The 24,434-nt window shown below is 49.3% G+C and overlaps 1 protein-coding gene across 2 annotated transcripts in view; it reads right to left on the reverse strand.

Moving 5' to 3' along the window:
- Positions 1–3,531: 3,531 nt before the first annotated feature.
- SLC43A2 (solute carrier family 43 member 2) overlaps positions 3,532–24,434 on the reverse strand; it is a 28,998-nt gene continuing 8,095 nt past the window's right edge. Inside the window, exons 3-14 of one of the 2 annotated variants that reach the window (XM_062615781.1) lie at positions 23,874–24,063; positions 22,648–22,703; positions 21,837–21,913; positions 15,484–15,576; positions 14,596–14,729; positions 13,958–14,160; positions 13,434–13,577; positions 9,910–10,048; positions 9,337–9,469; positions 8,391–8,464; positions 6,632–6,755; positions 3,532–5,819 (exon numbers count right to left, since the gene is read on the reverse strand). In XM_062615781.1, the coding sequence (XP_062471765.1) occupies positions 5,658–5,819; positions 6,632–6,755; positions 8,391–8,464; positions 9,337–9,469; positions 9,910–10,048; positions 13,434–13,577; positions 13,958–14,160; positions 14,596–14,729; positions 15,484–15,576; positions 21,837–21,913; positions 22,648–22,703; positions 23,874–24,063 (1,529 nt within the window). In that variant the 3' untranslated portion in view covers positions 3,532–5,657. Of the gene's footprint in view, positions 6,756–8,390; positions 8,465–9,336; positions 9,470–9,909; positions 10,049–13,433; positions 13,578–13,957; positions 14,161–14,595; positions 14,730–15,483; positions 15,577–21,836; positions 21,914–22,647; positions 22,704–23,873; positions 24,064–24,434 lie in introns of both variants that reach the window. The other variant, XM_062615780.1, reaches the window with a different exon arrangement.

Below are 24,434 nucleotides of genomic sequence, written 5' to 3' on the forward strand. Positions count from 1 at the left end.
CTTACCCATTTTCATGACTACTCCCAGGCAGCAGCCAGCCCAGCTGTAGTTGGCATTAAGAGTAACCCCAGCTAGTCATGACAACTGCAAGCCCCCTTTTACAGGGCCTGCACTCAATAAAGTACAACTAACAAGCCCTACCTTTATTACTTTTGTTACTGAAATCACAGGGCAAGGCTTCTCGTTATGTGATTGGAAACAAAATGCCATATATCCAGTGTGGATAACTGAGGTGATGCTTTCTTGCGTCGCTCCTGTAGCATTCCCACCTAGGGACAGAGTTGTTCCTCTTTCACTGTTTGATAGCTATTCACGCTGTGGAACTGAGCTTGAGCTCTTTCCCAACTTGCTGTGTGTATTACTTAACTATATATTTAAGAGATTACTTTTCTAAGAGAGATTAGTTGACATCTGGCTGTTGACACCTAACCTGAGAAGAACCAGTCAAGGGCAACGCTCAACATGTCTCATGCCACTGGGCAAATGACACCATGTAAAGCATTCATGCTTCCATAGCCTCATTAAGAACCAAGCAATACCTTTATTACAGGAAAACTAGTGATTAACTTAATACCACCTTTATTTGTAGATATTACTGCAAGAGTGCACATCACCTTACACACACAGAGAGGATGACACAAGCCTGCCACGAGGAGCTTACAGTTCAACTTTGACAAACAGCACATCAACCCTGGGAGCAGGAGGCATTGGGAGAGGCTAAAGCTGGCAGGTTAAAAAGAGAGGGCTTCCTTTAGAAGGAGATTGTCCCAAGAATGAAAAGTGACAGAGAAGTGGCAAGCAGCAGCGGGAAGGATGACAACAGGGAGCACAGGACATGGTAAAAACAGATTGCACAGAGACAGGCAGAAAAACAAGGACCTGTAAGGTTTATAATTAACAGGTAAGAATGCAGCTACGTAACACGGCATTGTTTCAGCCAGTCCACAGAAGAGAACGTGGTGACATATAAATCAGAAGCGGCTTTTTATTTTAAGGAAGCAGCCCCTTTCCCATCAGGAATGCTACTGTAATATGTATTTCTATTATGAGTACTTTGCACTTCTAAACTGGGAAGTGGGGAACACCAAAAGCTTTGCAGATAATAGAAAAGACTCAAAGAAAACCAAACCAACCCAACAAACAAAACCCTCAACACTTGTCATTTTAAATATTTCATTCTTTTTACCCTACAGTATCTGCTCTATAGTTGTGGCATATTTTCCAAATTAGCAGCCTGTCAAGAAGGAAATCTCCCACTTTAAAACATGGTAGTGATTTACTGAGTTAAAATCTCGTTATCCTACAGTTTTCCTTTGTAGACGGAGCACGAAGAAGCCAGGCTTTGCTGTGGGAGTTAAGCATTCAATGCCTGGAGCAGCATTGCAGTGAAGTTGGAGTCTCAGCAAGATTTGCCTCTTTTGTGTTTTTGCAGACATCTGTGTCCAGTTTCATCTCACGAATCCTGACTCTGTGTCAGCAACTGAATAAAGCTGTAAGTGCCCTATTAAACAGAACAGCACACATTTTCTCTGCTACTCTTGACAGCATCGCTGCTATGAAGACTGTGTCAATGGTACTGACAGATTAGTGAAAGGAATAAGCTGTCACCCTCCCTTCCCCACTCAGTTTAATTCTCAGTTTATTTCCTGTAAGTATGGATACATATTACACACATTTAAAGTCTGTAGAGGCCAGGAGCAGTGTTTCCAGAGGTGCAATCACCTTTACACAGCAACACTCTTGAGTCTGAGGGCTCCTTCTGTGAGCAAGTACACACATACCAGGTCTCTGCTTCATTACCTCTAGCTGGGGATGCTGCTACAGAGGAGACAAGGGCTTTTCCATCATCACACTTTGGTGGCCCATTAATTTTTTTTCCACAAGGTGGCTCATGCCACATAGAAAAGCACATCAGGAATCATCTTGGTCCCACATCACTTGGCTAAGAAAGCAGTAGTGCTGTTTTCCACTCCAGATTCCAGTAATCCACAATTACACTTCCATAACGGCCAAAGATCAAGGCAGGCTGCCCATGAACAACCACGTGTAACAGGACTATCCCAACAGCATTCACTTCTGCACCATGCAAAACAACATATAGAAGAGGCTGAAGCCACTATACTCTATCCTCCAATGGGCCCACCCTGCAGGAGGTACAGTATTTAAGCAGTTGTGCCACAGTTGGTGGAGTATTTGCACACCCTGCCCACAGATCCAGGTTTTTGATAGATAAATGCGGGACTGCTCTTTCAAAGTAGTTTGGTTCACAATTATCAGAGTAAATGAAATCCTGCTACATCAGACCACTTTTTCACCTAGCCCAGTATTTATTTTCTCCATCCTTGACCAATTCTTAAGAGACAGAGCACATAGAAAAAGAATTTTTCCTTGGCATAACTTTCTTATATACAGCAACTAAAAGTCTCCCTGAGTTAACAGATGTATCAGACCACTTTTAACCAGCCCCATGTTGGAAAACAGACTCACAGAATAGTTTGGGTTGAAGGGACCTTAAAGCTCATCCAGTTCCAATCCCCCTGCCACGGGCAGGGGCACCTTCCACTAGAGCAGCTTGCTCCAAGCCCCTGTGTCCAACCTGGCCTTGAACACTGCCAGGGATGGGGCAGCCACAGCTTCTCTGGGCACCCTGTGCCAGCGCCTCAGCACCCTCACAGGGAAGAGCTTCTTTCCCAATATTTCATCTAAATACTTCTCATCCCACAACTTCCCACTTGTGTACCCACTACTCCTAGTGACTGCCAGCTGAAGGCACACTTTACTCACCATCTGCAAACAGAGCCTGAAACTCCAGCTCAAAAAGGAGTGAGGTTCTATTCCTCACAGCCGACCAGCAGCTTCTAAACACCACAGCCATCAGCAGGGGTGCTAAGCACATACATCCACCATTTTATCAGATGAAACTGGCTTAGAAGCTATTCCACATAGAAGGCAGGAACTGGGAACTGCAGTAGGGAGGTAGATGGCAGAAGTAAAACGGTGATGTTTAATTTAGCTGCATCTCTCCTGTGGCTTCCTGAAAACATGCCACTATTCCCCCATTTTGCAGAGATATTTCTATGGGGAAGTCAAGTGGCCAAAGAGTGGAAGCTACCACGTATGATGTTCTGAATGTGAGGTGGAAGTAATGCTGAGTCAGCACACCAACAGCCATCTGTTTGAAGACACTGCCAGTCTGAGGACACTCACCTGTCTGAGCTCTCACTGATAAAAGAAATAAATAAGTTACATTTAACCCATTATTGTCATATCACAATCAGAGCACAAGTTGGAATCTTCACAATATTTAGGAGTATATAACATGAAATGCAGAAATCCATAGAAAGCCCTCTGGAAATCTAGGCAAGCTGGTGGTCTCCAAACGTGTACTTGAGACGATGCCAGGTGAGCAGGAAAATGAATCAAGACTCTGCCTCCTTCATTATTGCTTGACACAGAAGATAGGAAAGCTGGGGCAGTGGCTAACTCATACCAAAGCTAGAGGTCAACAAAAGACAAGAAGTTGTACAAGAGTGAAGTGTTGACAGCAGGCAGAAAGGCTGTCTTGGAACAAACACATTTAATAAAGGCAACACATTAAAAAAAAAAAAACAAACCCACAGACGTGTAAAATACTCAAGTAGTGAGCTATTTCCAAAGGAGTGACTGCAGACTAAGAGGTACCACGGGGTGGAGAAGCGTCTGAGCTGCCCGCAGGAGCCTGGCTGGAGATGGCGCTGCTGCCCCACAAAAGCTGCCTCCTCCTCCTCCTCCTCCTCCTCTGCTGGCAGGGTTTCCAGCCGTCCTGCCCAAGAGGTCACCAGCCTTCTGTAGGAAGGGTGAAGGACCTGGCTGGGCTGAGCACCTGCATGCTCCAAGCCTTCTGTAACGGGGTTAACACCCAGTTTCCAGGTCATTTCCCAAAGGAAGGTCCGAGCGCGCTGTTGTTTCCAATCCCCAGCACTAACAGGGCAGTGATTGACTCTCAGACTTTCCCAACCAGACATAAAGCAGTTGAATGATTTACCCCCTGCCAGGCTTTGCAGTACCACAGGGGTCAGCAGTTCAGAAAGCACCACCACTGCATCTTCAGAACTGTTTGGTTTCTGCTCCCAACCCTCCCGACAGCCATTAGCTCAGCCCACTGCATTTGGTGCTGCATGTCCACTGGCAATAGCCACCCTCAGCACTGCACCTTTCTGCTCCGAGCAGGTCCAAATGGTGCACTGGTTAATGCTAGTCACAATGCCATAGAGGCTGAGCTACCAACCTCAACAGAAAGGTTAAGGGCAGAAACATCAAATTTAGACAAGACTTAGGAAAACCTCTATAAAAATAAGCAGGTTAAAAATTCCCTTTATGTTCCCTCCATGGTGAACAGACCTGGGGGCACCTTTACCCACACGTATTGCTCTAAGTCAGCTTCAGCATACAATCCATCACCATGTACTCTGTCCAGACAGAGCATCAGCGTTGGAGAAGGTTCTTAATACAGCCAAACCGGCAGCTTTTTGGTCAGTCGCAGTAACCTGGTGTTCAGCAGCTTGGGGGCTGTTACCAGAATGGTGTAAATAAGCTATGGCTGGAGGAAGAATTACTTCACCACATCACCCATATGTCCACAGGATCCAGTTACCACACACAAAGGAGTGTTCTGCACTCGTTGGTTCTTTTCAACAGCAAGTCAGCTCACAACATGTGAACACCAAGGTATTTGGAGCCCCAGAGCTCAGCTTCAAGAAGCTTTTCCACCTTTAGTACATGCTGCTGCTCCCCTCCCAGGGTCACGGTGGAAGGAAGAAGAGGCAAAAGGCAACAAGTCCCAAAGCACTTCATCAGTAAATGAGATCCAATTCCTATCTCAAAGGTTCCAGGACTGCAGACAGTTTAAAACACGTACAGGTGGTTTATGGGCCAGGAAGAGGAGTCGTTCCAGGCCTTTGAAAGCTTGATCTAGGACCAAGCAGTACACTAGGCTCTTCAGTGTGGAAGGCAGATCCATTGCTCACAAGTCTGTGTCATTTGCAGTAATAAAAGGTTTGGGAGCTGTCAGTGCTAGCAGCCAACATTTAGCAATACACTGAAGCTGTGCTCACACACGTAGGAATAAAATCCCCTTCCCTGCCTCAGGACCAGTCCAGGGTATGTCTGGATAGGCAATAAAACCACTGGGTCCAACTACATATCAAGCAGAGAGACCACTATGAAGCCTCAGGGAGGGAGGAACGTGCAGCTTGCATCCGAGACAATGTCACAGCCAAGGTTGGGGGAAGAGGAGGAGAAAACAGACTTCAGTGTGTTACCTTTGCAAACTCAAGTTGGGGTCTTTCTTCCCTCTTCCCCCATCCCTCTGTTCCTTCTCTCCCAAGTTTCCTATGCAGAGGCTCTGCCACTGGAGAGTGTGATCAGGGGATGGTTTAAGACACAGTATCTGCGTGGCCTTTATAAAAAGGGAAAGAGACCCGTGTTCTGGAATAAGGAGTGGGAAGTCTCCTCCTGCCACGTGTCTGAGGAAAGCACAGTCATGAGGTCCGGCCCTCACTCCAGTGATGGGCAAAGACTGGCAGAGCCAGGGGAGAAACAGCCTGGCTTACACCACAGGTAGAACCCACGGACGTGGTAGGAACCTGTACAGGGGAGGTTGTATTTGAAGCAAGAGTTTAAACAAAGGCTTCCTCATTGGGAGTGCCGTTGATTTTGAAGAAGAGTTTGGCATCCTCCATCTTCTGCTTTTTTTCCCTCTCTAGCCTGCGCCTGTAGCACACCAGGTAGATTGGAAGGCAGAAACCCAAGAAGCTCACACCAAGCAAGCCGACATTCACCTGCAAGGAAGGAAGACAAAACACACTCAGGCAGGCTGTGAAGACAACCCAGTCACGCGTGCCACCGTGTCGGAACCCAGCCCACATCACTCAGCTGCAGGCAAACTGGGAGCCGCCCTGCTCAGGGTATTGACAACAACCTCCACAGGATTACATTTGCACTGCTGTGGCCAGAGCACCACGGGTAGGAGCTAAATGCTGCAAGGGTTGGAGGCTCTGGATCATGGCTGCAATGGTTTTGCTCCACAGAACAGTCCACTCCTCAACAGCCCACTGGGGTGGGCACAGGGGGAGAGTCCTGGTTTCTAGGCTACAAGACCCTCCTCATGTCATGATTTTACTGAGCTGCCCAGACAGGCTTTCATCAAGAAAGAATATTAGCCCTACCCTTGGCTTTTCAGACATTAGCCCTTGGCTTTTTAGGCATTAGCATCAGCAACCCCAAATTTCCTGGTAATCAGAGGTAATAGCTCACAAGGGAAAGGGTATTTCTATGGCACTAAGGTCCACACAGCTTCACCCGCTTTTACTTGACAGGTTTTGACTTGCCACACAAACTGTTAGCACAAAGCACACCTGCAGCCTTTTCACTCCCTTTCTATACCACCAGCATAAGGGTTAGTGGCTTTCCCTCCCAGGGAGTCATTACCCACACACAGGGAAGTCTCTTGGACAGCACCAAGGTAACAGCAGACTAAAATTCCAGCTGGTTTTAACCTTGGTCCATACACAGGAGTCCTTTTGTTTCCAACGGAATGAGCCCAAATCATCTTAAACACTAAGCTTTGACGTTAAGTTTGGGAAGAACTTGCCCAGAGGGGGTCTCCTTCCAAAGGTCCTGTCAATGCCATGAAAAGAGGCTGCTGCAGAAGGGCGAAGAGGGCACTGATCAACGACTGCAACCCTGTCAAGCTGCCAAACTGGGTAGAGGGGTATCTGTCAACAGAGAAAGCAGCATTATTATATGTCACCTTGACTGTTCACATCACCTCGGTCAGATTACATTCCCAGTCAACTCCACAACACAACACAGACCCCAGACATGCATAATATGAAGAACTTCTCTCCCCTGGACTTATGTATAACTACCTCTTTGTGTGGAGCGTGTAGCTGTACCCCATGGTGTGCACAGTGCCTTTCTCTCCAGACTATTCTGATCCTGAGCTCTCAAACTCGATGCTCAAGCAGCATCAGATCTAGCACTTGTTTTGTTTCCCAGCTGTACTGCAGGCAGGTGGAAGTGCTTATACAACTACTGTTGCTATTGCAAAGGGACGAGAGTGTTGACATTTACAAGCTAAAAGCAGGGCCTCTTTATCCAGATGATTGCATTTGTGGCTGAGCAATCACTGTCATCTGGTCATAACAATTTGCTCCCTGTAGAAGTGAGTGAAACCTGAACAACAGGTTGGTGGGTGTTTTCCTTTTTAGAGGACAAGTCTGGTCCTAAGTCAAACTAAACAACACTGTTGATTAGGAAGTGCTGAGTATCAGACACTGCTCATGGAAAAACAGATTTCAGGGACAGCCTAACATCCTTCTCTATCCGTGACTGAGCAGTGTTTAAAAAGGGTCAGGTTAAACGAAGCTTGGAAAGAAAGAAGTGGGTCCAAACCTTGAAATATTCAAAAAGGTCACTCTCAAAGCAAAAACACCTCAGTCCAGGAAGTTCCAGAGTTGCTTCTACACTGATCCTGTTTGACTATTGCCAGATTATACATACAGCAACAAGCATTTATCTTGCCCAAGACAAAAACACTTCTAGCTGCCAGGGAACCAAAATCATACGTGTTTTTGAAGCAGAATTTAGGCTGGTTTTCTTGGACATCGGGACTAAAATCCTTGACAGAAGGAATCTGTGGAGCCTCTATCCACAGAGATATTCAAAACCCAACTGACACAGTCCTGGGCAATGTGCTGTAGCTGACCCTGCTTGAACATGAGGGCTGGAGTCAGTGGTCTCGAGAAGTCCCTTCCCACCTCAACAATACCTGAAGGATAACAGCTTCTTTCTGTTCCTCAGGACAGAGGGGCAGATCTATTCCCAAACCCCAAACCATTGCTTCATAAGGAAGAGAGTACTTAGATTCAGCTATTGATAGTTTGGTGCATTGGAAACAGGATGGATGATGGCCTGGGAAAGGGAGTAGGCATCACTAATGGGATCTTGAGCAATGCTTTACTTCAGAGCAGACCAGTAGCAATGTATTATGTTAATGTTTTACCCAGACACGTAGCTACTCATTATAAGACAAAAAAAGCCTTGGAGTTTTTACTATATAACCTTAGTGTCAACAGCCTAGTATCATACTCAAGGCCCATTTACAGCTGTTCCTGTCTCATTGCAGTAGCTGTGCCAAAGGGATTAGCTGTCTCTGAACAAGGAAAACATCAGCTGGGACTTCAGTCCAACTATTATCATAGCCAGTGGTGACTGAGGAAACAAGTTGCATCATTTTTGCCCTCTGACCACAAAGACTTCACATCCTGATCCCCCTCTCACATGAGCAGCTTATCATCCCAAACCAGTTTACCTGGCCAGCCATGTATTGTAGGCAAGCAGAGACTTACACAGCTGCATAGAGGCCTCCCACAGCCGAGTGGATGAATCCTCTCACAATGGTGTGCAAAATGAAGGAAAGAATCTGGGAAGAGAAGCAGAAAGATGTCACATCCTAGATCCCACCTGGTTGTACCATACCCCAGCGTAACACTCCTAAAAGCTCTTCTTTGTAGCACAAAGGTGGGCTCGAGGAACCTCAAAGATCAACACAAGAAGTTTCTATTCCTCTCTAAAAGCTCTGCTTTTCCATACTTGACAAAGACCAAGGTGCAGTGCCCACTGAGGTTAAGCACACACAAGACCCATCTCACTTGTAATGTCCCAGCATCCCATGGCTGGTGTCACAATCCCTCCTGCTTGCTCTCGGGGATGGTTTAGTTAATTTTCCACAGGTTATTGCAGACAACATGTAGGTATGAGCAAACTGGCTGTTTGCCTGCATCATAAAGGCACATTGAAGGATAACATCAAATCCCTAGAACTCCTCCACCAAAACCAGATGGTGCCACAAAGTAAACAGGTTTATGACCCCATGGGTACCATTGAGCACAGCATCCGATGCAGGAAGAACCTGCTGTATAGATCAGTGTCATGCTTCTGCAAGCTATCTGACCATGAGCAGCTTGTATCGAGCCCTGGTTAAATGCACCCACACTGCTGGGAGGATCTTGGTAGGGAAGTATTTGTGGTGACACAGCTTGAGCGTGAATAAATGCAGCGCCAACTCTGACATTTTAACTACAGCTGCTTCTTTAGGTTCCCTCAAGGGATGTAAACTGCACGGTTCAACTCTTAACACTGGGGTTCCCCAAGGAGTATAGAAGTCTCCCAGCCCTCCTGCCTCTAGCTGGGTCTGCTGGCTCACAGGACCTCGTGGCACTGTCCTGCCTGTCACTGTGCCAGGACACACACACCCCAGCCCCTCCATCACCCCCATCCGTTTGGCCTATTCACCTGCAGGGGTAGGTTGGGAATAAGACAGGTGATTCCAAATCCAACCAGGAGGACGTTTGTGAATGCAAAGGCATTGGTGGCATTGGTGATTTTCTGGATCTGACGGTCACGCTTCTTCTTTTTCTTGTCACTTCTGGAAGGACAGCAAAGCCCGTGTTACACAAAGCACGCTCAGCAGCTACTGGAACTCACAGCAACATTCTCCACGTATCCCATCAACTCTATCTAAATGGGTTTGGCTACAGGTCTGCCTAAGGAGGTGGTGGGGTCTCCACCAGTGGAAGCTGAGGAACATCTAGGCAATCATTTCAGTGCTGTTAGTCTTACTGCTGGGCTAGAAGGAAAGTCTGAACCTCCCCTTGCTATGAGTTACGTTTGCTCTTCTTGACTGATCTCAGTGGACATGGAGGGCAGTCTGGTCCTTTCCTCTGCAATTATCAAGTCTTCCTTCAGGCTCGCTTTCTATCCTGAAGAACCAACATCCTTTCCAGTCCTTCATCACCACACACATCATGCAGAGCAGAGGGGGGCCTGCTACGCGGCTGCGTGTCCCGTGTGCCGCACACTACGCACTGCTCAGCGTTGCTCTCCTCGGTCTCTTCTGAGCCATCATCGCACTCTTTCAGCCTCCAGTCCATGATGTACCCGATCACAGGCGCTGTCAGCAGGCACAGCAGTTGCAATACCCCAAAGATGGAAGTGTAGAGAGCCACTGCAGGGAAAAGAAGAGAGATTTAGGGAGTTGTCAGTCCAAGTGATACCATAGCAGCAAGAGAAAAGAAACTGCTCCTCCCTACAGATCACCTCTCATTAAGAGCCCAGACCCAATCTACTCGCCAACTACCAGGCAAGGGCTTAAGGAGACAAGGTACCAAAGCCCCATTCCATCATATAGGCTCCCAGAAGCATGACATTAGAGTGGACATACCAGGCACACTTGCTTCAACCATTCTAGTGATCCTGCATCAGCCCAACAGCAGGTAGGGCTCCAGAAACAGGATGCAGCTACTGCTTAATGCCAGTGAGGTTTATGCTGGTTCAAACCAAAAGGGAAAGTTCTTACAAGCAACACATCCTGCATTAGTCATCCCCTCTCCTGCCTCGCTGGGAGCTGCAGTTACATCTTCTCCAGCCAGGAAGCTCCAGCAAGAACAAGCCAGGCCAGGGAGGTGAGGACTAACCCATGTGGTGCTGAATGGGCAAGTCTGGAGGCAGAGGAAGGGGAGATTAGCAGCAAAAATCCCCACAGCACCATTAAGAACTCAAACTGATGATAACTCCCCTTGTGTTAAAGACGGGAGAAGCACCTACACAGCTTGCTAAGGGAAAGCTGATGCCAGCAGACTTAGAAGAAACCATCCCCTTCCGTCACTGAACAGTTTCCCCACCCTGCAGCACTGTTTCCACTTCCTCTCCGCAGCCCATGTGATGGGTTTGGGCATCACACAGCAGTGTGGTGAGTCACTGGTGTACCACAGCTCTGGAGAAAGGACTCCGAAACTGCCCACCTCAGCACAGAGCGTTCACCAGCTTACAGCGCCGAGGAAAAACAACCAAGAATGTCAGCGTGTCCCTCCCAGTGCATTTCCAGACCTACCCAAAGAACTGGAGCCAGGATTTATACCCGAGTTATCTCAGTAATGGAGAGAAGTTTCCAATAAGCCCTTCTCTTAAGCTGCTGCAGCACAGCCCAGCAGGGCACCTGATGATACTTTCCTGGCTCCAGTTGCTGGCAAAGGAACCAAGAGGCACTTCCAACTCCAGCCTCACATTCATGCCCCCATTACCTCCTCAAAGGCAAGGCCTGAAGTGGCCCCACATCCCCATCTCATTATAGCAACTGCTGTAGCCAGGAGAGGCAGGTGGCATCACCCTCTACAAGCACTCCTAGAGCTGGTTTGCTCTTGTCTGGTTATTTTTTAATAGAGGGTAAGAAGCAAGCCATGCTGTCATGCTTTGCCTCTTCATGCCATTCATGCCCTTCATCTTGGGCTCTACGCAGCAAGGGCGGAAGCCAATGTGAAGCAGGGAATGGAATCTATGGGGTCAGCAAAAAAAAAAGGAGGATAGTAGTTGCTATAAAACTGAGCCGCCTCAATTTGTTTGTCATCTTAAAAACCATCCTTTCCTAAGGAGAAATAAAGCAAACAATACCTAGCAGATACCACCAGAAGTAGAAGCCTGACTAGAGCAAACAAAGGGTGCACACGTGGGGAGACAGCCCTTTACATCCACTGTTCTACATGTCTTTCCCTCAAAGTTCTCTTAAGCAAGCGCCTCATACAACCCGAGGTCTCCAAGTATTACCAGATTTGAAGCAAGGTGACAATTCAGTAAAGATGCAGCCAGATTTCAGCTTCTAGATATCAGGTTTATCCTCTCCTGCCTGCCTTTTTTACAGGATGACTTGCAGAGCTACCAAACTCCTTTGCTTCTCCCCCATCTTGGGGTTTTTACAGGCTGACTGCTCTGTCCATGTCTAGGTTTTCAACATGGTCTGAGTCACCATAACTGCTTCAAGGGCACGGTGCCCCGCTGCAGCTTAAAAGACTTCACTTTCGGAGTGATTTTCCCCACATCCTTCTCTCCTGCTCAGGAATATTGACGTTTCCTTTGACCACCACACCTGCAGGATTGACTCAACTCTCCCATTCCCTTGCTGAATGCAACCAAGAGCAGATGCAGGTGGAGGGAGCTCTTTAAACAAACCCATGTTCAAGTAAACAACTGCAAGAAGAACAAGGAATGCTAAGGGAGCAGCATCCCACCCTCTCCTGATCCGCACAGATCACAGTCCAGAGAGCTCCACATGCCTTGGAACTGCTCTCACAGCCTGACACTGCTGCGACTGGACAATACCACTGTTTTGCTGATGCTATGGAAACACTAAGACATTGGACTGCACTGTGAGCCCAGGCTAATGCAGGGGGAGGAGAGGGGAAAACGGGAAGAAATCTTAAAGGTGGCACAGAGAAAATGCAAGACACCCAAGGGACAATCCCTTTATTAACATGGGAACTTGACCTAAAGAGAATTGGCAGCACATATGTAAGTCGAAAATACCAAGGAGGGAAGGAGAGGGGGGGAATGAAAGAGAAATAACTAAAGCAAGCCAGGGGAAAAAGGAAAGAATCCGGGTGGAAGAGTTACAAGGTAAGCAGAAACCGAAGCAGTGTTGGGCAAGGCAGGCAGCGTGGAGTTTGTCCTGTTTACTGTTTCATGTCTCAGTGAGCTCTTGAGCCAGGAGATAAAGAGCTGAATGCTGCAGGCTGTCAAAGGCTCAAGAACCAAAGCGATTCAGGGAATGCCAAGCCACTTGGAGTTTCCCAGTTTCCATCCCTCCCCCAGAGCTCCCTCCTCTTTCCAGAGGCGTGCCTCTTGATTTATCAGCTTCATGCAATCCAGATTTAACAAGTCCAAACTGGATCTTACTACAAAGGACACACACACACACACACACACACGGGGTGTGGGGGGGAAAGGCTAAGTCCTGTTTTGCAATCCTGGGTATTTTCAACAACAGCAAGCTAATGTATTCCTTCCCGTTTGCTCCATGTACTCAGAGCTATAAATACAAGGCCAGGGCAATGAGTGCCCCTGAGCCTCCCCAGCACACAACAAGCTGCACAAAACAGCCCTGACTTCACTTCTCCCCCCCCTGCAGCTGCTGGTTGAGACACCTCTAAGTCCAACCATTAGTCACTGGAGTCAGCTGCGCCGTCCTTTGTGCTTGCTTGGGATAACCAAGGCAAACACCTGATGAAATAGGCTTTCCCATGAAAACAATTATCACAGTGCAGCCCCAGAGGCTGCTTTCAACAGCCCATCTGGGGAAATAACATGGAATAGTGTTTTAACAGGCACAGGGCTAAAATTAGCTTGACATTCAAGTGTCTACCTCCCTGCCCCGCTGTCCTGGGCTAGTTCCCGCCCTCCACTAGACCCTACCAGCAGCTGTCAGCCGCACTCTGACACCACTAATGGCTATACACGGTGTATCTGCTGAGTAATCAGGCTTGCTGGCCTCTTGTAAGGACCAAGTCCAGGTCAGGTCCCACTTCCAAGGAAGCAGATCGATGTTTTCGGGTTAACCTTACCTTGATCTTTATCTCCAGACAGAAACTCAAGGATGGTGTTCATGGCTCCCATGTAGAAGATGAGCCGCAGCTGAGTGACACACATGGTGATAAGGCTGAGCAACAAGATAGGACTGAAGACACTCTTCATGAAGGAGGGAGAAGCTGCAGAAGGAATAACAGAGTCTCTGAAGAAGGCAAAAGGAAGCTTCAAACCATTCACTTCTGCCATACCACCGCGTAAGGAAGGGCTTGGTCATGATGGCAACAGTCTAAGAGACAGCAGTGACCATGCACTGTCCTTCTGCAGCCACACCAGTCACCCACGCTGTTGTCCCCACCACTGGCAACACCATATGGTACATTTAGGCAAGTATATAAGACCAGGATTCCCTATATAGCTGAACTCGTGTTTAAATACTGGCGGCTGGCACATGGCCCTGGCAACGCACACATCACGTATATCTCTTACAAACAGGTCTGGAGGCAACAGAGAGGCCAAGAGGCCTTGTGCCAACACAAGCATCCCACTCCTAGAACCACACCTGCATTGTCAGGCTGGCACTTCACTTCCAGGTCCACTGTGGACAGGCAGAGCTTGTTGTTCTCCTGCAAGGCTGTCGGCTCCTTGGGGCCCTTCATGGAGCTCCCCACGCTGAGCCGGCGCCCCACGGTTGTCACTTGCTTGTAGAACTGTTTCCCAGTGATTTTGTGGTCAAATCCCAGCCAGCTGAACTTGATTTTCACCCTGTCAGGTAGCAAAGAGCATGAGAGCTGCAACCCAGGGCAAGGAGTCAGAGGCAGTTAAAGCTGCAGGATGAAAGGCTACACGTGGATTTAATGAGCTGGTTTCCATCGACAAGCCTACAAATGGTCTGGATCCAGAGCACAGAGTTACTTCCCCAGGGCCAGTTTGGCATAGGTCAATATAGAAATACTTGTGACTACTGACAGATCATTTTTCCTTCTTAATTCCTATGCTTTGGGAAGCTCCCCTTCCCACAGACATCCACCAGCCAAGACATAATGCGAATGGCAGACGTAAATCCTCAGCCTAAGAAACGGCAGCAATAAACAACATGCAAGGGAGTTCCCTGTCCAGCACTCCAAATGAGGTGCGAGAGCACTTCCTAGAGGATTAAGAATGGGATCAGCCCTCCAGGCCAGTCTAGAGGACACTTACGAATAGTCCATGTCTTCTGGTCCTGGGAAAGGCTCCAGGGGCCAGTTGAAGAAGCAGTTGAGGAAAACTAATCCTGAACAGCTTGCCCAGACCAGCATAATGAGGATGAAGGAGACCCCAAAGTCGTATATAACCTGGAAATCATAAGGGAACATGGTTTTGGCTATAAGAGCAGGAAGATACTTCAATAGTCTTTGAATGAGGACTGAGTGGGAAAGAACATCCTGCATTTAAAAGGGGTTTAACTCAAGTAGTAACAAAAGCCAGGTTTGTGACATGCAGGTTTAGGAAGAGAGGTGTATCCACATCTTTAACAGCAGCTATACCTGGAATAACATGCATTTCTCCTTGGAACTTCCCTGCACACTTACAGCTCACCTGTACTATATCCCCTTTATGCTAACTCTGCAATGAAACACCTTGGTTCAGAGCCACTATTGCTCCACCAAGGCAGCCCAAGTGACCATCTCCTCTGTCCCTTCAGTGTGGTTTGCTCACTCTGTGTTCAAAGCCAACCACCATTAACAATCACACAGATTAAATACACACGGGTATTAAAAATACATCTATATATACTTTCCTTAGAGCATAAAAAAAACCAATCTTTCATAAAGATCTTCAGTTTGCCACTCATTTACCACTTTGAAACACTACTGTCTATTAGTAGTGTAATAGTAGTAATAGTGTCTATTATTAACAGACCCTTCTCTTTGCAGTAGTTGTTGCATTCTTGAGGCCACCTTCTAACACAGAAGGGAACTGAACCTTGCAAATGCACACCTCCAAGTGGTTTAACAAACAGCCCCTTTTTCCTTGCCGTATCATTGCTAAATGGTGCAAGATGCCAGCAAACAGCACCGGTGGCGAGTCATTATCCCACAGCCTCACCTTGATTCCTGGAAAAGTCACAGCAGAGGAAGCATAGGAGCCAATCATCAGGGCAATGAACGTGGAACGGAGGTCACCAAACATGTTGGGCAGCTGGGGAAGGAAAAGATGGGCTGAAACAGGGAAGGGAAGGAGGCTTTCTTGAGAAGATATTGGCATTTAGGATTAAGGCTCCCGGATACCACAGTCTGAAGCAGCCGGTTTTACTCCAGAATGGCTTGGCTCCTCAGGTTGCATTGATGCCTGCAGCATCAGGCAATATCGACAGTCCAAGAGTTATGGGCTTAACAGCACTGCTTCTTTCCAGACTGGCAGCATAACTTGGCATCAGTTACCTTTAGCACAGGAGCGTTTGCTCCTGCCCTTGTGCTTTCTTTAAGAGCTCCTTACCCCAAGCCCGTAGCCACCACCACCTTTCTTGGCCAGGTTCTTTTACACATCCCCCTCTTTATGGCCAAGAGCTGTTAGACACAGGGCTGTGATCACTGCACAGCCTTCAACGCACCCTGCAACGCGTTGAGCTGCCAGGTTGGTTTATGCACCCAAAGCTTTGCAGTAGACCAGAAAGTTCCTGTTGCAACAAGAAGGAGCAGAGACAAACACAAACTGTGTTGCTGTTTGAGTTTCCATTTCAAGGTAGGTTGCTGCCTCCTTCCATGAAAGGAGGCTCTCTTGTAGAGAGGGGCTCAAGCTGGTTATTTCTGCATCAGCTGCATGCCCAAGCACACTATCTAGCAGGGAGGTGCAGGAAGGCAATCACAAACACAATACCCAAGGCTTTATTGCCTGGTGCAGGTAGGAAGCTGCTGGACTCTGCATCAAGCAGCAGGCAATAGCACCTCATGTTCCTGCCACCTCCCCACTTCAGTGCCTGGGCTCCTACCAGGTATGATGGCATTGCTGAGAGCAGCCCAGGCTGGTTCTGCAAGGATCTATTGGGAAAGCAAAGCTCTCTGTAGGCACGGCTAGAAGCAGCCCACAGCATCCAAGTCTGCCACCTCAACACCAAAAGCACTCCCAGGCTGGCTCTCCAGCTCCTGCTTCCACTCAGGACCCAAAAGCAGAGTGGAACAGGACACAAAGACCTTCCCACCCTCTTGGGAAAGGATGACCTCCCCATTTTCCCAAAGCACCATAATTTAACCAGCTTCCATCACTAATGCTAGCCTGCAAGCTGGAGATTACAGGGAGAAGCTCTGAAGTGGCAGGCTCAGAGCTTGGCTGCTACCTCCCGAAGCTGGTCAACACACAGAGATTCTGCTGCAGGATGACAGCAGAATCCCCTCCCACCTCCTTTTTTGGGTCACTCCATCCCCAAATTCACATGGGCATCGCTACCACGTCAGCCTCAGAGGGCCTTCAAAGCAGGACACTGCGGGAGCCTTCTAGGACTAAAGGCATAACCAGCATTTTATCTGCTTAGAGATGCTGCTGAGCAAAAATCATCCAGACAATATTAGATGGAGCCTGAGCAAGCAAACGCTGTCATCGCATTCCCCTTCCCCGCCTGGAAAACAAATCCATCTTTCCCAGGAGCAGCATATAAGGCAAGCAAATCTGGCTTGTGTCACGGCAGGGCCGGCGTGTTTACAACGCAAGTATTCCTGTGCGGGAGCACTGGAGGATCCATCTGCCTGTTTATCATCCCTCTGTCTCACCGCAGAGCTTCCTATGCAGTGCAGTCTCCAGGTCCTCACATAACCCCCGGCCAAGGGAGCGGCAGCAATGATGCCGGTGGTGAGCCCTGAGCAGAGGCAGAAAGCACTGCACTGCTCTGCAGAGAGCATCCATCCCCACACCCAGCCCCGGCTCCCTGCATGCGGGATGGCTGCCAACAGGCTGCTTTCAGGAGCTGCAGGCAGGAAACGGCAAAGGATCCAAAGGTCTGTTAGCAGGCACCAAAAAAAAAGTCTCTTCTTGGAAGCAGTGGCCTAAATACACAGCCCAGCAAACAGCATCTGCAGAGCACAAGAGCTGCAGGTTACAGAAGAGCCGGTGGCTGTCGCCAGGGCAGGGCACTGATTTAACGCCAAACATCCCCAACCTAAAGCAGTCTCCAGCAATGACAGTAAACAGCAGGGAGCTGGGAGCAGGAGCTCCGCAAACACAGCTGCTGCTTGGCTCAGGCTGGTTCCCCCCCACCTCGAGATCACAGAAAGCCTTTTTCCTAACACGCAGCTCCCAGGTGGATCCTCCTGCTCCGAGGGTCACTGCAGACATAGATGGGTATTAAAGCAAGCAGTGTTATCCAGCAAATCCCAAGTGTGCTAGAACAGGAGTCCTAGAAACGCTAAAGATGCCCAAAATGCTATTTTGGCACCAAGCAAGCAGCCAGATGACAAAAAAAAAAGGACATTGGAGATTTAAGGTCTTATCCAACCCAATCTAAGGGGAAACTGCCAACACAGAGCACTTGGGAGGAAAAGAAACCTGAGCCTATCTGGAGGAGGAGAGGGGAAGCAAAAGGAACAAGTCATCCATCCCTAGGCAGAAAAACAACTAGTAAACCAGCTAGTAAAATAACACACAGTATCTGCTAAGCCATGTTCTCATGCTGTCTTCACAGCAGCAAGCATGGGGCAAACCAAGCCCCAGAGCAAGGGGCCTCTTTGCTTTCCTGCCTCCAAGAGGATCTGCCCCTCATTCTGATCCTATCCCACAGCCAGAAGGGATTCCTCCTCCTCCTCCACCTTCTGCCCATTCTGGTACAACCGCCCCAACCCCACGATGACAGAAACACAAACTCCTCCTGTTTAAAGGTCAATGATACTCAATGGATTATTAACTTCATGCCCTGTCCGAAAGACAGTGACTTCATTTTGCCATGCCCTTATTACAGGCACGCAATCCTAAACTGATAAAACACTTCCTTCTTGCGGATTATTTTCTCATCTGTCCTATAATGAGTTGAAGACCTTAAATCTTCTTTTTTTTAAGCAATTTTATCCACTTTTGCCTGAGGACAACCCCTCTACAAGATACCACAGCAGTATTACCAAACCCAGTTCCCCTCTTCTTGCAAGGACTGTTTGGGAGAACAGTGGAAGGAGTCGAGGGGTTGAGAACTAGACTATAAGGGAACGGTGTTTTTGTCCAAGCTAAGCTTTGTTTTCCTTATCAGGGGTACATTTGGACACTAAAATATGTCCTCCAGGAAAGCCTCAAGCTGCCCTCTTTGTCCAAAGCAGATGGGAATTCCTGTTCCCGTTCTCCAACAGAAAAGAACACAAAGCCCTAAGTTTTCCTACTATCTCCAAGCAGAAAACACTCCCTACACAGAGATGCTCCCCTGCTCCGACTCAAGGGTGAAGAGCAAAGCATCTGTGATTCTCTGAGAGGAAAACAGGGCAGGGAACAATCTACCAAAGGCTCTTTGTGGTAATTTATCACACATGTTTGTTTCTCCGCATGAAATAGCTTCAGAGCAGAACCAGCACCAGATTCCTGCCTTGTCCGAGCCACCAACACGGAGCCGTTTCCATTTCCCACCCTCGCTCACATTGGTTCAGACCGAGTCACGAGGCAGAAATCTCCCCTCTGCATTTGAACAGCAGGCACAGCCTGACCTTGTTCCCAGAAGCAGGAACATCGCCGCTCCCTGGCTCTCCCTCCTCCCCAAGGCACACAGCGCAGGGTACCCAGAAACAGCAGCTTGCTTTGGCTCTGCGTGTGCTTACATGATAGCCAGGGGACCTGTTACTGAGGAAGGCTTTGAACCCAAAAGACAGAGTGGAATACTGTCCCAGCATCCCTTAAAGATCCCGTTTATCCCTTTTACAGGCATTAGGGAATCTCCTGCCCTGCCATCAGATCGCACCATGCCCCTGCACGCCGGTATCCTGGGGAGCACCCCAACTCCTGCCTGTGGGGGCAGAGCAGCAGCTCACTCAGCAGTGGGATTGTCCCGTTTCCTGGAGCACGTCAGGACACTCGTGGCAGGCAGGAGAAGGAAGTCACCTTGCTTTGACTCCCGTGTGCACGTGGGTGCTCGGCAGCCAGTGCCTGCGGCAGCCAGAACGAGCTCACTTGGCACCACGAGCTGCTCAGTGCTCGCTGCCTCCATAGAATGAAGGTCATAGAATCACAGAATAGTTAGGGTTGGAAAGGACCTTAAGATCATCCAGTTCCAACCCCCCTGCCATGGGCAGGGACACCTCACACTAAACCATCTCACCCAAGGCTTCGTCCAACCTGGCCTTGGGATGGAGCACTCACAACCTCCCTGGGCAACCCATTCCAGTGCCTCACCACCCTAACAGGAAAGAATTTCCTCCTTAGATCCAATCTAAACTTCCCCTGTTTAAGTTTGAACCCGTTACCCCTTGTCCTGTCACTGCAGTCCCTAATGAAGAGTCCCTCCCCAGCATCCCTATAGGCCCCCTTCACATACTGGAAGCTGCTCTGAGGTCTCCACGCAGCCTCCTCTTCTCCAGACTGAACAGCCCCAACTTCCTCAGCCTGTCTCCATACAGGAGGTGCTCCAGCCCCTGATCATCCTCGTGGCCCTCCTCTGGGCTTGTTCCAACAGTTCCATGTTTTTTTTATGTTGAGGACACCAGAACTGCACACAATACTCCAGGTGACCTTACAAAGGTCTTTGAGGCTGCTCTTTCAGTGTTGGCTTCAGCCTTCCCTTGGTACAGCATCATCCCCATGTCCGTGTGTGGAATGGACCCACAAGAGATCCCCACATCACTGCAGGCACCACGAGCATCCCAGCTCGCAGGTAGAACCACGCAGGGACAAAACAGGAAGCTGACAGTGAGCAAAATACACTTGCATTTAACAGCCACCACCACAGCTCCGTTATGATGTGGGGGAAGAAGTGCTCCCCTCCCACTATAAGCTATTTATAATCACATTCACATGCCTCAGGTACCAAAAAGCAGCTATATCTGGATGTGAGGAGCCAGGCCTGAAGCCACCTCACCTCTTTACAAAACACACTGCTGTTGTCCAGAGGGCACGGGCTCCACCTGAGGTCTCCCTGCAGGCACTCAGAGCATCACTGCTTGCCCCAGACCTCCTCAAGGCTTGCATCTCTTCTTGGAAGATGTGACCTTTTTCCTGCTGCTGTACTTCCTTAGTGCTGTGGAACAGGCTCACTAATGACAGGGCTAATAAGTGAGTGGCTTTGCTTACTTTTCCCAGTGCTAAAAGCCACAGTACAGCACATCCAATACATCTCAGCCCTTGCCCTTCCTCCTCTCATCACCAGTGGCTCTAAAACAACCCACGACCCTTTAATAACCACTCGGAGAGACAACAGCAGCAGGGTGGGGAATCCTCTCTGCTCCTGCAGCAGCACTGATGTGCTCCTCTCCTTGCTCCCATTGGAAGCGTGGCAGGATGATGTTTGCCCCATAGTTCTTGGGAGCACGGCCAAGGCTTCCAGTGAAGAACACCCATACAGAGCAAAGCCTGACCTCTGCACGGAGCTTCGGAAGCTTGGAGCCTATGAAGGCAACAGCAGCCTCAGTACACAGTGATCTGTAAACCCAGCCTCTGCCAAACCCAGGTCTCAGGAGCTCAGGCAGTGTGGGAGCCCTGTTGAATCCAAGGTTTCCCTTCCATAGCAAGTTCAAGGTAATGCAATCCAAATCTGAACAGTTTCAGTCGCAGCTCAAGAAGCATCAGTGCTTTGGGAGGCTTCCCACCCAGCCCCGTTTCATCCACACTGACAAGGATCAGGGTAATGAGGTAGAAAATGAAGCAGCTGCTTGAAGGACAATAAAGCCTCTGTCTCTGAGCAGAAAGAGCTCCAAAACAGAGATCCAGCTGACAGGGGTTGACCAATGTTTGCAATGCAAGCCATGGACTAAACGGATCCAAGTGGAGCTGGGTGCGTTCAACAAGGCAGCATTTCTAAGGAAACCTGGAAGGGAATCTCACCCTGCTTGAGAGCAAAAGCTTTTGTGCTCAAGAACAACCATTTCCCTGGGCTGAGATGCAAACTGTGCTTGCAGAAAGCTGCCTGCACCCAGCTGCAAGGGGTTGTGCCCTGCTGAGCCTTCCTGCAGCGTGTCAATGCCAAATCCAGTGCAAACACATGTCCAGGCTGTGCCAGGTGGCTGAGCACTGCATGTAGAGGTACGTGACAATGGATAACAGCACTTCCTTTTCTTTCCCCATGCCTTCACCTGAGATGCAAGGTAAAAGAGGAGGACTGGGTGAAAAAGAAGCCTCAGAATAACCACTCAGCCTCACAGATAGGAGGGACTGACCCTTTGTACCAGACAAAATTACATGCTATTCAAGCCACAGGCAAGCAATCCACTTTGTTCTTTCCTGCTAGCCCAGCTCACAGCCATAGCAAGGAACAGAATGGAGTCAGGTAATAGCTCTTCACTTACCGTAAGCGATGTGAAGGTCATACACATCCCCCCAAAGCCATTCAGAGCCAGCGCAATGAATATCAGCACAGACAGAGCTGCAACAATAAAAAGCCACCTTTAGCTTTCACTGGGGCGAAGAGGAGAGCCCTGAGGGCTTTGGTCCTGACACCTGAACACCTCAGTGCGCCCTCAGGATGTGCCACACTGTCCCTGACCCAGCACCATCTCCCCAGGCACGCAAAGGAGGGCCAGGGCTCTCCTCCAAGAGAGAGCTCAGGCTGGGCCCATCCCTCCAGGATGGAAGGGTTTGGTTTCTCTAATGAACACGCTTGCTGAGGCAGCTTGTCTTAATGGGTCTTAAAAGGAAGATTTACTTGAAAGAAGTGTCATTCAAACAGCCATCTCGCTATCTGGTCCTGGGGAGCCAAGGCTCCCTGCATCCCTGGCCAGAAAGCCGATTACACAGCGCTATTACCCATTACCCATTGCTATTACTTATTTCCCAACCCTGAGAAAGCCATGAACTCGTTTGGAATTGCTCTTTTCACAGGACCCAGCCCTGCCCAGACGCAGAGCTGAGGGGCCTGGCTATCGCAGACACTTGGCCCTTGCTACACTCTCTGTTTAGCATTGTGAAACACCAGAGCCACTCAGCTCCCATGGGGCAGCAGATGCTTCGCCGTGTCCTCAGCAGGACCCCAGTGCAGCACTGGGGATGTGCCAGCGGGAGCACGCAGTGCCATGTGTGCCCTCTGCTTCCACCCCCTAGACAGCCCCAAAGCCGCAGCCCCACATTGCCCCCCAGCTCAGAGGGGGAATTCCTACTTACAGTCCGGGTTACTGGCTCCATAGGCGATCAGCACACAGGACACGGCAAAGCAGGCACTGAAAGGGAACCAAACCCATGAGTTTCCTATAGCCAGCCTTCTACACAGTAAATCACATAGGCTTCTACCTCCTGAGCACCTTAAGCAAGCACAGAGTCAGTCCTGTAAGAGGAAGGGAAGAAAAACCCAAGGGAATACCCAGATATCACAAGCAAACCTTGCACAAGGACTGAGGAAACAGCCTCTCCTCCCAGTACTGAGGCAGCTCTTGCTGGACCCAAATTCCCCACTGGTTTTCCAGCACACAGCTTTGCCACTCCTCATAAAGAGGTGACCAAAGACCTTGGTCCTGAGACCCAGCTGTGGTCACAGCACTCGGAGCCTACTCACTAGCTCTCTTTGGTAAGGGTTAAAACTGAAACAGGGGAAGTTTAGGTTGGATATAAGGAGGAAATTCTTTCCTGTTAGGGTGGTGAGGCACTGGAATGGGTTGCCCAGGGAGGTTGTGAATGCTCCATCCCTGGCAGTGTGCAAGGCCAGGCTGGATGAAGTCTTGGGTGAGGTGGTTTAGTGTGAGGTGTCCCTGCCCATGGCAGGGGGCTGGAACTGGATGATCTTAAGGTCCTTTCCAACCCAAACCAGTCTGGTCCTATGATTCTAAGGTGTGAATCAGAGACTTGCCCTGTTCTCCCCCCTCTGCCTCCAGACCAGCTCAGCTTCTGGTAGGGTTTTAGTGCACTCAGACTCAGCAGCGCTGGGGTCCACTGTGCCCAACAAGTCCCTCATCCCTCCCCACCGTGGAAACAGCCAGCAGCTCTGCTATTCGAGGCAGAAAACAAGGCAGAGAGGGCCTTGAGCAGACAGGCAGGACATGTTTATCCCTAAGTTAACTCCCCGGCTTGCAAGCAGTGATGTAACATCTTGGTTTGGTGCCTCCCAGGACATAGCTCCCAGCTCAAGGAAAAAAGCCACCCTCTGTGAGTCACAAATGACTCCGCTCTTCCTCCAGGCTCCATATGGCCGGGGAACACAGAGCAACACTGCAGAGCTGAAGTGGGGACACACAGTCCTGAGCCCTTCCCTGATGGAGCAACTCACTGCACCGGCCAAAATCCAGCGTCCTGTGCACGGCCAGCAGCTCCCAGCCCCATCCCTCGGGATGCAGGGACCCACAACAGGCACAGCACCCACCCACCCCTCAGCCCACTGGGGAGCCCAGGACACCGACCTGCCGAGCAGCCGGAGCTTGCGAGGTCCATACTTATCCATGACAATTCCCAGCGGGAGCGTGATGGCACTGAGCAGGAAGGACCCAATGGTGAAGGCCAAGTTGAGCATCTCATCCTGGGCATTGCAGGAGGGCCATTTGTGCTCGGAATCCGTGCTGTTCTCCTGGGCAGGGCTGCTGGTGGTGTTTGCTGCATGGGATAGCAGAGGATCCTTATTACAGGGTTAGGGTGAGGCTTGCAGTGATGCAGGAAGGAAAAGAAAAGCCCCGTATTCAGGTGCCCCAACACCCTGGGAATACTCCCTTTGCGCTCTGTATTCATTATAACTGGTGAGAAATGGAGAAGGGAAAGAACAGCAGGGAAGGGGAAACCAGTTGGGAGCAGGAAAAGCACACACGGGTACCCAGGGCACATGTATCCCAAGCAACAACAGGGTGACAACCTAAGGACAGAGATTCACTATGAGAACAGCTATAGGGCAAGGCCCTGGGAATTACAGGGACTAAACCCAGAACCCAAAGGGACTAATACAGAAATAAGGACCTCCTGTTCTACACCCA

Source organism: Pezoporus occidentalis, unplaced genomic scaffold (genome assembly GCF_034315485.1).
Source record: "Pezoporus occidentalis ecotype Australia unplaced genomic scaffold, CSIRO_AGI_Poc_V1 ctg183, whole genome shotgun sequence".
Taxonomy (NCBI): Eukaryota; Metazoa; Chordata; class Aves; order Psittaciformes; family Psittacidae; genus Pezoporus; species Pezoporus occidentalis.